General features: G+C 33.5%; 1 protein-coding gene across 2 annotated transcripts in view; it reads right to left on the bottom strand.

The window, feature by feature from the left end:
* Positions 1–3855: 3855 nt before the first annotated feature.
* Positions 3856–13284, bottom strand: part of LOC124353680 (protein virilizer) — a 57484-nt gene continuing 48055 nt past the window's right edge. For both annotated transcript variants that reach the window (XM_046803638.1, XM_046803639.1), the window contains exons 21-26: positions 11416–11509; positions 11195–11258; positions 8295–8472; positions 6772–6956; positions 5961–6048; positions 3856–4925 (exon numbers count right to left, since the gene is read on the bottom strand). In XM_046803638.1, the coding sequence (XP_046659594.1) occupies positions 4786–4925; positions 5961–6048; positions 6772–6956; positions 8295–8472; positions 11195–11258; positions 11416–11509 (749 nt within the window). In that variant the 3' untranslated portion in view covers positions 3856–4785. The remainder of the gene's footprint in view (positions 4926–5960; positions 6049–6771; positions 6957–8294; positions 8473–11194; positions 11259–11415; positions 11510–13284) is intronic.

Below are 13284 nucleotides of genomic sequence, written 5' to 3'. Positions count from 1 at the left end.
ACACTTTAGCAAATGTGCAGAGCTTGGTCAGTAGTGTAATGCAAATATAATACACAAAGTTACTATCTAACTTTGACTATAAATTTATAGACTGTTACAAAACCCATCTTAGTTCTCTTTTCACAAAAGCAGGCTTCTCAGACCTGTGTATGTATGTATATTTTCTTGATTGGGAAACAAGGCATAATCACCTATTAAAAAAAACCAAATTAAGATGTAAATTACAATAGCCATAAATATACAATTTTTTATAGATTTTCTTGATTGAGGCAACAAGGCAATCTCAACATTTGCGTCGAAAATATAATTCACTCGAACCAGATGTGCTTATACATATGCAAAGCCTACAAAACTGTGTGCGTAGCCGCGGGTAACTGATAGCTTCAAAATATATTTGTTCCTCCAATGAGACCAATGTTTAAAGTTTGAGATGATTATAACACATGTAATAGCTAGAGAAGCTAATGAAATGTGATCCAAAATACTCTATTCATACTGGAAATCTGAACAGGCGCTTTTATAACTTCTTGTATATTATATTACATAAATGATGGGTTGATTAAAGTAATTTTCTTCATGTTAGTATCCGTTTAAGAAATTAACTTTAGTGTACATTTGAAATCAGGTGCACAATTGAGACAATGAGAATACCTCTTCATCTATATTGCACTCTTTTTTGTAGTTTGGGTGTCTCTGATGTCGAAACTATGCCGGCGTTCGTTTTGAGCTTCTTCGTCACAGAATATTTTTGGATCCCTTCAGACAAACATGACTCCAGATTTCGGGAGTCAAGTCTGCAACGGTATCAGACTTCAGATGCTGCACGTAAGAGGAAGGTGGACTGGAACTAAACTGAACATTTGCATTAAATCAGCCCTTCCTACCATAGCTGTGTTATGTATAGAAGACTTGGTTGCTTTGGGATCGTGTCAGTTAACATCGTAGTAAACTGAAGCTAAACTCAACATTCGCACAGCATATGGTTTCAAAGCTGTTGTAAAACAATATTTTGATACACTTTTTATTCGATAAACGGTTTTTATTTAAAAACAGCAGAATAAAGTGTAACAATATTGGGTTTTAATATAAAATAGTTAAACTGGCAAATTATTTAGTCTGCAGAATTTAGTTCAAAATTAATGCATTGTAACCATATTAATTTATAAAGATTTTCTTTCCCTTAAAGAAAAGCAAAATTCCCTTGATTTAAAAATAAATGTTAATGGGTAGATCATATTATTTGATACTTATTTGAAACCTCTTCGAAAATAATTTTATTTACATTTAGACTGTGGCCGGTATCTAACAAGTAAGAAAAGGAGTTCTAAAACTGTTTTTTTCAATGTTGAAAATAAGAACATTTCCAATATTATTGCTATAAATTATGAACACTGGATTTTCAAATTTAAACACAAATGGCATGGTACATGGTTTGAAAGCTTTTAAAAAATATTACATTTAAGTTTTTATAACATTTTTTATAATAAAAAAATTGGTATTTTACCAAAAATACAATATTTTCTACCTCCAATGTGTCATAGGTATGGCTAGAAAAGTAAAAGGTGAAAGAAACAACTTCCTTCCATTAGGCACAGGGAATTGTTAGCCATCAGAGTTTTTGGAAGTATTAAGAGAAGTGTGTACAGTGTTTTCCAAAAGTAAGTTGAATAAAAAGAATTTATTGAAACAATTGGATATTGAATTCTTCAAAATAACATCCTTGGAAATCATTGCTAACTCAGTTTCCACACTGTTAAGGCTCGTTGTATGTCACCTGCGAAAACCTCTTTCTCAGCTGAATGACTATAGTATCATCTTCAAAATGGTGGCCTTTCAGGCTTATCTTGAGCTTTTGGAACAGGAAAAAATATGCCAGACTCACATCAGGGCTATGTGATAGCTGAGGCAAATTTGCAACGCCTATTTGAGTCAGGTAGGTGTTACTGCAAAGGCGGTGTGGACAGAAGCATCGTCTTGGTGGAGTTTCTAGCAATTTAAATCCTCTATCCAATAATTTCTATCCAATATTCACAAAATGACAGCTAAAGTTTTCAAATTTCAGAAATACTTTTGCAAATTTATGGCACATATTTAAATTTTTGACAAGTAATGTTGCACGCAAACAATAGCCGGAGTTCAGAAGATTTATTTTACATTAGCCACATTTTTGTCTACACCACTTGTTGAAGGGCTTCCAAATAGTTCCATATTATCATCCAACGCCCCAGCAAGCATTCCATTTTTAACATTTTCTGCTTTTAAAAAACAACCTTTATTCCACTGCTGCTGTGTATTGATTGGCGTAGACCTCCACAAGTTCTGAAACAAGCTGCTGGGAATTGAAGTGCCATGTACCACCCAGTCTATTTACGGCTAAATGCTGTAAATGAAGGATCTTGGACTGGGAAGAAATTATATCTTGGGTGCTTAAAATTTACAATTTTTAGCTGCTCCAAAGGGTTATTTAAGTTTTAAGTAGTTAATACTGACTTCTGAAATTTTGAACTGGCCATCATTTTGCACTGGGGTAAGGTTTGTACCTCTAGTTTGTTTTTATTTTTTATTTTTATCAGGACCTTGAAAATGAAGTGTCACTCGATGGGGCTTATCATTTGAAATTTTTTGAGTTGCCCCAAAATCCCACATTTTGGATTTGTGAACAAAGTAATAATAATGCCCAAAAAGTACCTCATAACATGAATAAAGGTGTGCAGAGTTTAGTTTTTTAGGATGAGCCATTACAATATTAACAGGAGGTCTCCACACTTTTTATCAACCCTGTATATACTTTAAAATGTAACTGGTTTTCATTCACTGCACTAATTAAATAATTTCCACTACAGTAGAAAATGGATGAAGATTACCTTATTTACGATGAATACGACTTGACTGCTGGTATTACAGTCATCGTCAGGTTGCAGAGTCACTGGTCTTCAGACTTTTTATTAACCCTATGTAGATATATATATATTTTCTTTCTGACAAGGAATGTTGAGTGGATATAACTGACAAACACACGCTTCTAATTTTATGTGGTTTTATTAAAAACTGAATTGATTAGTTATACATTATATATTTTTTTATTACTCTTTCACTATACAAAATTAAATTTTTACTAAACTTAAAATAGCAATAAATATCTTAGCAAAATAAATCATAGTTACAAATTAAAAACAAATTTTAATTTAAATATTTTACTTTGAACACAATAATATGTAATATTAAGAAGTCTAACATTCTTACATTTAGGGTATGACCAAACAAATGCACATATCAAAGAAAAAGGCCTAAATTTATACATTATAATACTTACAGACAGTGATGTCACCACAAATAAACCAAAATTATAGATTGCATTTAACCAGTGAGAACATTGCAAGAGTATATGTAAAATTGTTTCCTTTATATTTTTTGTCAACCAGTATTCTCTGAGTTTAACATTAAGATGGTTGTTTTAAAATTTTATAATTATCAAAATGTGCTAAAATTATTAAAAAAACAAAATTCAAATGTTGTAAGAAAAATTTATAAAAACTTTTATTTAAATTGTTTGGAAGTGACCGACTAATATTGGTAAATTTTGATCAAATTTAGAAATTTATAATACCAGGTTCCAATACTCTACTCTACGTATGACCTGGGACATCTGTCCGGAACTAAGTATATGGGTACCGCAACTTACAGTTTTTATTGGGATAAGAATTAATGACACTGGTTTTTAAAGTGGTGATCCTGTTCCACAACAAAACTTCAAAATTTTGTTCCTAATAGTTTATAGATCTGGGAATTAAAAACATTCATATCAGTATTTTTAATTGTAGGAGTTTATTGTTCACCCAAATAAAATTTACATTATGTGGTGAAAAATGATCCTTTATTTAAACAAGTGAAATTCAACAAGAACTGATTACTTGAACTTTATTTACAATTAATATTCTTAAAAATACAGTAATACCCTGATTAACCAAAATAAAGAAGTAGCAGCCATTTGAAATAACCCATTATTCAGTTATCCCAATAACATGGAAAAAACAAGCTACTAGAATGTGAGTGTAGGGGAAATGAAATTCATACAAACAATTTCTGTAAATTATAATTTTGGAATAGAGGCAAAAGCGGGGGAGATGACTAATAGTAATTGTGCGTGCTGGCATGGCGCAACAAAACGGCAGATGCTGTGTGGCGCAGTGCAGATGCGGTTGGCGCAGGAGGGTGAGGATAAATCATCGAGACACATTATTTTCCTGGCCATTCGCTGCAGCCATGCACACATGCACTTTTCTGCCAAAGAATTCTTGGTTGCACAGTGTTCTACTGTAGCGTATAAACTATTACTTCATTTATTTATAAACACTACCATTCATGGATCCGTTTCAGTTGACCCAGGTTTTGACTGTACCAAATTCGGTTAACCAGAGTTTTACTGTAATAATAAAAACTAACATTGTTTCAAAATAATAACTTTTTACACAATTATGAGCCTAATTGATTTAATATTATTTATAGTTTTATATAAAAAAAGATTTTAATTAGTTAACATAAAAACTAACTACCACTTACAGTTTTTTTGTCAATACCTCGTTCTGTCAACCTCATTGACAAAATATTAAGATAAAATCAAAATGAACATTTTCCAGTGTGAGATCAAGTTTGACTGCAAAGTTTAAAAGTTACAAATACAGCTAAAGTATTGGTTAGGAGCTATGGTGTTGTGGAAATTATTTCAAACTAGCTTTTAAAAATTCTTTCTTATTTTTCCACTTTGAGGTAATTAACTGTTGTTAGTTATCTTGAGAAAAAGCGCATATGTGGGGGCCAGCCGTGAGGAGGAGGAGGGGCCCGGAATCCCCCCCCACCAGGACCTGAGCCTCCACCACTGGGCCCCTCTCCATGCCAATGAGGGGAAAGGCCTCCACGTCCGTTACCTACAACATGTGAAACTAGTATTGACTACTGAACAATATATAACAACACTATATTCAATAAAGGAATATTGGAAACAGCATGAACTAAGGGTCCTCCAATTGTGAAAAATAATTCAGTTTCATATTAATATTACAAAGATAGCCTTGAAGTAATAAATTATTCTATTCTCAACAATCATATTATGATGCATGTATTTGAATTGGATTACTTTTACAATGCGTATCATATAAGCTCCAACTTGGATGTTAAACAATACTTATCTTTTTATTGCAATACATATTAACCCTTTCTGTGCTAGACATTTTTTTGTGACACAATGTTGCAAAAAATGCAAAGGTGTATGCCCAATATTGTATCAAGAAGAAACAAGCCAAGATTTATTTATTTAAAGCTCCCTACATTAAATGTCTTTGTTAATTTTGGACTAAAACATTGATTTTTTATTTCTTCCATAAAAATATAGTTTAAACTAATTAGTAACTTATTTTATTCTGCATGCATGTTGAGTTCACATTGTTTGTTAGTGTATGGTGGAGAGTTAAGCCTATCTTGCTTCGCCATTTACAATTATTATTGTTTATACTTGGTTATGAATGTTCAGGTATCATCTTATGAAGCTATTTAAACAGTGTTCAGTGTTAAATAAATTGCAGTACATGAATCACAAAACTCCATGTTAGTTCAAGTGATGTATCTGTTCATCTGTGAAAATAGATCTTCTAATGTTTCAATGACAATTATCTTTTGAACTATTATCATAAAAACTTTGAATTTAAAATATTTATTATTGTGGTAATAATTAAGAAAATTCAGAAACAAGAAATCATGTATTTTTTTTATGAAAAATTGTTGAGTTTTTCTGAATAAAATATGAGAAAAAACATTTTATATTCATAAATATAAAACAAAACTAAACTAATGTTAAGTATTAGGTTTCCAAAACATTTCACCACTGAAACTGTTTTATAGTCAGTTCAGGTTAAGAAAACAGCTTAAAAGACACAACAAATTACAATAATAAATGGTTGACATACCATTGTCTCTCCTGGCATAAGGGGTTGGGAAGAACCGTCCTCCGCTGAACGGCCGGGCCCGACCCCTCACTCTTGTAGCTATCATGTCCTGTAAAATTAAAAAGATCTTTCTATAGTTACACCTCATCTTCACCACACTGTATTGCTATTAAAATCATGTTAGTAGTTCTTTGTAAATGGGTTCAAATTAAACAGACAACAAAATAATTTGATTTTATGCTAATGATCTGACAAGGAGATGAAAAGGTACAAAAGTATGGGTAATTGCAAAAATGTTGCATGATGTGAATGAATCTTTACAGAAACAGCTGTTTTAATTTTACAAAAACTCCCAATATGTACGTTAATAATTTTATTTTAAAATAAGTACAACTTTTAAAAAGATTTTTCAACATAATTTCAATACATTTTGAGGAACTTGGGGGCTAACAAAATCACAGAAGTCTGCCGTTATGTCTTTCAACCACCTGATGACTGTCATGCTAACACAATTATTAAACAACAAGACAAGAATGTTCTATATATTTCTGATACCTGTCCAGAAAGGATGTGAAAGCCTCGGTCACCATACACTGACTCCACAGTTCCATCTTATCCAGACATGCATGCCATCTCGCGGTACGCATCGAGACATGTCTGTCTTGATCGGGACAAATTGATTCCTCCAACTCTAGTTTGATGGCAAAAGAGATTAACGTGTCTCATACCAATAATTTCATCTAACCGACAAACTCTGTGGCAATTGCCCCCACAAATTAAAATTATTCAACCAGAAAAAACCGATTATCCATACAGTAGATACGATACTAACCTGGGCCACCCTCATGGAGATCTTGTTGTAACCTGTGGGACCAGTAGGCTGCTGACCACAGGTCTCCAGTGCAACAAAGTCATCTACATGAAGGGAGGGGGGACGGGAGGTATTTGGCGGTCGTGAACGGAACATGTCTCCACGCTGAACAGCTCCCCGGAACCCTCTTCCCCTCATCGGAGCAACTGGAACAGACAGAGAAATATATTGTGTCATTACAGATGAGCACAATTACCTGAACGTTAAAATGTAGAAAGGTATTGTAATAGTTCAATAGCATATGTTTTTATTATTTTTTGTAAATGTAGACATTATCATTAACAGAAACTCGACACTAAGTAATATATTTCAGTTGGTTTAGAACAGAAAAAAAACTATGAATAAATTAAGAAAAATCATTGGTAAGAATTACTTGTAGAGATTTTAATTTCAAGTAAGACAGTGGTTCAAACAAAGGTTGTGCAACAAAACCATCTGTATGAATGACAGCAACACAAGTAAAGATGCATGATGGATTTATCTCACTTAGAAGCCTAGTATAGAATGAACCAATATGGTAGAATGTAATTTTCAAATTTTTTAGAATTAATCATTTGAAACAATAAAAACCAATCCATCAAATACATTTGATTTACAATGGATGCTTTACACTATTTTTTTTGTTTTAAAGAATTTTAGAACCAATCTGTTGATCATACCACTAAACAAAACAAAATAACAAAAACTCGTGTAATAACAAACCATTTTTCAAGTGAAATGTACTCAATGTGCAGACATTTACATATTTTACTATCACTCAGTTATTTTTTGAAGTATTACAATTTTTTGCATTTTCTGTTAGTCAAATTGTAGTAGACAGGCATATGAATTGCATCAACCCTTCCACCACAGCTGCATTATGTATAGAAAACTCGGTTGCTCCACCGTGCTTTGAGATCATATTATCAGAAACATCGTAGTGCACCCAACTGTGTACCTGATGAAACAATGAGAATACCAGTTCACCTAGATTACACCATACTTTTATATTTCGTAATCCACATATTTTGATGTCAAAACATTGTAATTTGTTCATTTTGAGCTTCTTCGTTGTCAAATTTTTTTGGATCCCTTCAGACAAACATAACTCTAGATTTCAGGAATATAGTCTGTGACGGCGTCAGATTCCAGACACTGCACTATAGGAGGAAGGTGAACTGGAGCTAAACTAAACATTCATATGGAATCAGGAATAATTTTATTTGTACCTTCCTAAAAATTTGTTTCTGTACATAGGCCAATTCGAGTTTGTGATGACAAAATTTGTAATTCATTTCTTAAATTTACTGTTTTTGGAGGAACTTAAAAAATGTGTGGCAGTACGTACACATATGATTGTCAGTTTGAGGGCTGATTATGTGGCCACCATCTCTGCCAAAGATTTTCATGACTAATCACAACATAGAAATGAAATAGTGTAGTTGTTGAGAAAAGACTGACAAATTAATTAACTTGTCTACAGTGTACCAGACTTCTATACTTACTGAAGGGCCGCCTGGTGTTGGTCTCACTGGCCATGTTGTTGCTGCGCTTCTTCCCAGGAGGATTCCCGTGTTCCAGGTCTCCAGGCGCTGCCTTGTGACGGCACAGTGTTGCCAATCTCTCCGCCAGTGGTAGATCGGGCAATTCCACACGGGCCACTTCCATCAGGTCACATCCCACCTGAACAAATCAACCCACAATGATGGTTACAAATATTTTAACATTGGATAATTTTAGTAGTCAATAAAAATAACTACCTAAATAGTTTACCAGCCTTTGATGTACTTTGGACTAAACAGTATTAGTTATGTAAAGTTGTTTTGGTAAAATGAAAATCTATTTCTGTACGTCAATATATGCTCAAAGTTAACAATGGTCAGATGTATTAACCTACTTTGGAATTTGCGATCTGGGAAAGAAAGCTAGTTCAACACAACAAAGAATTTATTCAGAATCTCATTTCATAGCAAAACGTTCCTTCCATTACGTAAACATTGTATGTTATTCAAAGTCAAAGTCAAAAATGTTCTTTATTCATATACATCAAGTACAGAGATAGTGTCAAAAATTAATAAACCTAATTGGTGACATAAAACATTTAGAGTAGAATATTAATGTCCATGATTGGTCATTTGGTAAAATTCTTCAAGTGTGTAGATGGCCTGGTGTGAGAGCAGTTTATGGAGTTCAGTCTTTAGCTGTTTCCCCTTTTTCGTTTTATTTCTATCGGTAGACAGTTGCTCAGCTTTCTTCCTATGTAGGATGGTTTTTTTTCATACTGTGCTAAGTGGTGAATGGGCAGTGGATACATAGTTGAGTTGCGGGTGTTGTAGTAGTGCAGGTCTTCAAGCCTTGATAGGTTTTCTCTGTTAACATATAAAATAAAATAACTTCTTGTATGTAGAGAGCGGTCACGGTCAAGATCTTTAATGTTGCAAAGACCTCTCTGCAGCTTTCCCGGAAATGAAGGTTTGCAAGTATTCTTATTGCTTTTTTTTGAAGGATTAGAATTCTGGTCATGTTAGCATTTGATGTCCCTCCCCATACAGCTAGACCGTATCTTATATGTGCCTCAAATAGAGCAAAATAGGCAGTACGTGCTGTAGTCAGATCACCAATTTCTTTAACCAATTATTTTTCTCACTAACACAGACATCTGAAAAGTATGGTTTTGACCTGTCATTTGGCTGAATTTTACAACCCAGTGCACCAGCTCTTATTTTGTTTGAAAGCAACTTAACTTTCAAAGTCATAAATAACATTAAAAGTTCAGCTGATAACCATGTAGTAGTTGCATTGGATTTAATATTAAGAGGCACTGAGCTTAAAAATGAGATTTTTGATGCTCAGATAAACATCTCAAGTAAGGATTATATTGGATATATATTATAATCTTCAATTGTATATTGCTTGTAGTATACTAGTAGATACATTCAAAAAGTAACGGGAATTTCATTTTTTGAAAACAAGTATTTATGTATTTGTCTACATTAAAGTCTACCTTCAAAATAGTCCCCATTAAATATTATGCACTTGTCCCAGCGCTTCTTCCAATCCTTGAAACACTTCTCAAACTCAATCTTTGGGATAGCCTTTAGCTCTTTCAGCGATGCACTTTTAATGTCATCTATGCTCGTAAAACAACGACCCTTTAAAGTTCTTTTAATTTTTGGAAATAAAAAGGTCACACAGAGTAAAATCTGGAGCATGTTAAGGCTGGGGCATCGTTACAGTACTGTTTTTGGCAAAAATCATGGAAAAGCAATGAAGCGTGATCAGGTGCATCGTCATGGTGCAAAAGCCATGAAGTATTTTGCCACAAATCCTGGCAGTTTTTCTGGATTATTTCACTCATACTACCGTTGAACTTGAAGGTAGTATTGAAGGTACTCCTTATTGATGGTTTGATTTTATGGCAAGAATTCATATGCATTATGCCATTAAAATCAAAGAAGATAGTGAGCATAACCTTCATGTTGGACTGCACTTGTCGAGTCTTTTTTGGTCTTGGTGATCCAGAATGCCTCCACTGGGATGACTGAGCCTTAGTTTTTGATGTCATGTCCGTAAACCCATGTTCAATCAACTTTCTTAACACATTTCAGCAATTCTGCATTGTGGTTGACTTCATTTAGTGATTCCTGACCAACTTTCATCAACCAATGTTTTTGTTCAAAATTCAACAATATAAGAACGAATTTTGCTGCCACATGGAAGATTCTTTAAGATAAACAATTATTATTTGGTAAAAAGTCATGATTTTACCTTGTTAAAGAAATCTCAACAATTAATTAAAAACATTTTAATAAAGAAAGACCTAAAGAAAGTGCTATTTTTAAATTAGCTTATTAGGTCTTTCTTTATTCAGCTAATTTCAAAATAGCACTTGGATAACAAATTGTATCTTGATATAATTATTTGCACATCTTCCACAATGATTCCAATAGCTTTTTTTATGTATAATTATTGTTTAATCATTATTTATACCGGGTGATATAATTTTTATTAAGCACTATAATCAATATAATTGTCTACACATATGGAAAACTTAAACAAATTTGTATAAACCATTTAAAAGTGGATATATACTAATTTTTAAAATAAAAATAAGTAGAAACAAATATGAAATAAAATAAATGAATCCATTCTTAACATTATTGAACTACTGAACGATTGATTTTTGAGCAACAATATTTATTCCATCTAGAATTAAGTGACTCTGAACACAACATTTTTAAATTTCTGATTTGTTGATTTTCTGAACTAAGGAATCTTAAATATAAAATTTTTTTACTTTTGATTCCATTTAGAATCAAATGACTCCAGAATTAAGAACTGGCTCATTGCGAGTTCTGTCTATTTGAGTATAAACTACACTCACTAGACAGTACTGAGTACTGACCTGTTGCATGTCACTGTCTTGATCGTCTGGCTGGGGCACTGTGAGCCAGTAACTGACTGTCAGCCTGTCATCCTCCACGTCTCCCACCACAAACACTGGTCGTGCTGACCACTGCGCCAGCAGACTGTCGGGTGCAGGCAGTAGTGGCTCGCTCAGTTCTGTATCATACAACAACACAATTAGTGCCAGTATCATGGTATTCTCAGTAACTGACTGTCAGCCTGTCATCCTCCACGTCTCCCACCACAAACACTGGTCGTGCTGACCACTGCGCCAGCAGACTGTCGGGTGCAGGCAGTAGTGGCTCGCTCAGTTCTATGTACATAAGATACAATTAGTGCCAGTATCATGGTATTCTCAGTATCAATTTAGAGATTCTAGTGAGATTCTTACACTGTATGAAAGAAAACCGTCATATGCTGGCAAGAAGCTGTACAACATACTACCACAAGAACAAAAGCTCTTAAACGAATGAAGCTGAAGGCATCGCTGAATGACTGGCTGACATCAAGACCCTTCTACACCCTAGATGAATATGTGCAATGGAAAGAAATTCAAGAGTGACATTTGTTTTGTATACAATTTGAATTGTATCCACTGTAAAACTGACGCTATACATTTCTCTAAGAAATTTTGTAATAAAGAGTTTCTGATTTCTGAACAGGCAATTCGACTAGAAAGATTGTGTTAACCCTATGCACTTGAAGGCAGTATTTATAATTTGTCCTTGGAGCTTGTTTTGCCAGGTCTAATGGCCGTCGCCATTTTGTTGGAAGCGCGGATTCATTTTTGCCGCAATGTTATCTCAGCTTGTATGTCCAGCTTTACTGGCTAAGATATAATACGTCCATAGCTCGTAAGGCCAGCACCACTGACCACTAAATGTAGCAGTTATTTTCTAATATTCTCTTTGTTTTATACTGAATGGCGAGTACTGAAACCTATCAAACAGCTGTTTTTTAAAAGTCATTTTTAGGTAAAGTAGTAAATTTTAAATTAGCCTATAATTCTTTTCTATACATTGTCTGCGCAAATAAGATGAATGACGAGTAGTGGGCCTATACACTGAAGTGATAGAAGGAACATTAAACCTAGAAAATTTTACTAGAAGTCCTGTACTAACTGACTACACATAGGTGTGTATTTTAAAATGTTTTACTCCGCAAAAAAATATAGACTGAGAAAAATGTAAAATAGGTCATGTCTGAGTATACCGTAACTGTAAATGTAAATGCCTACTTTATAACATTTTATTACATATCTTTGTTAAGAATATAGGCTACATATCAGAGTTAAATTTCCCAAATGTATGTTTACCTTTGTATTTGAAAGATTCGTTAAAAATAAATTTGAAATTATTTTTTTATTTCTTCTTTAAACATTTTAAGTTACTATGCAAATAATACTGAGGATATTGAAAAATAACTCCGATTTGGGAGGCAGACAACAAATATGGCCGCTGATCTGCCAATGAAAGTAGTAGTCATCTGTACTGGCCATACGAGTTGCAAGGACAAACTAAGGCAAAACTAATGCGAGCTGTCTGCAACCTTGATGTGGCCAGTCCTGCTGGCCTTTCGAGCACAGAGGGTTAAGCGATTTTTGACCTAGTTGTGCTTAACTTGTCTTCCTATTTCGATCCTGACTTATATGTTGTAAGTTCATCCACTCGGCTATATATTACATTTATATTTTTGTAAATGAAGACGTACTATTATATAGTATTAGTGTCAGTATCCAATACACTACCTTATTATGTACGAGTGAAGCAGACAGTTAAGTTTTGAGGCTGTTTTATTAGCTGTCTTTACTTGAAAGCAGTGCAATCCTAAAAACTGTATAAAAATGCCAAAACATCGCTGACTCAGGCATATTACACTGTGATTCTACTTTATCATAAAAGGTGCAATAATATATTCGCAATTAACAGGCAGTGTTTAGTTTTCATACTGAGATTCACTTAATTCACTATTTCTTTTTTTCATAAAATCTCTATGAGACCAAACCCCATGATATATTCTTTTTTAGTCATACATTTCTGTTGATTATTATTACGGTAAAATATATTACAATAGAACCTAAATATGTAT

Source organism: Homalodisca vitripennis, chromosome 2 (assembly GCF_021130785.1).
Source record: "Homalodisca vitripennis isolate AUS2020 chromosome 2, UT_GWSS_2.1, whole genome shotgun sequence".
NCBI classification, from domain to species: domain Eukaryota; kingdom Metazoa; phylum Arthropoda; class Insecta; order Hemiptera; family Cicadellidae; genus Homalodisca; species Homalodisca vitripennis.
This window is presented reverse-complemented; position numbering and strand designations above follow the sequence as displayed.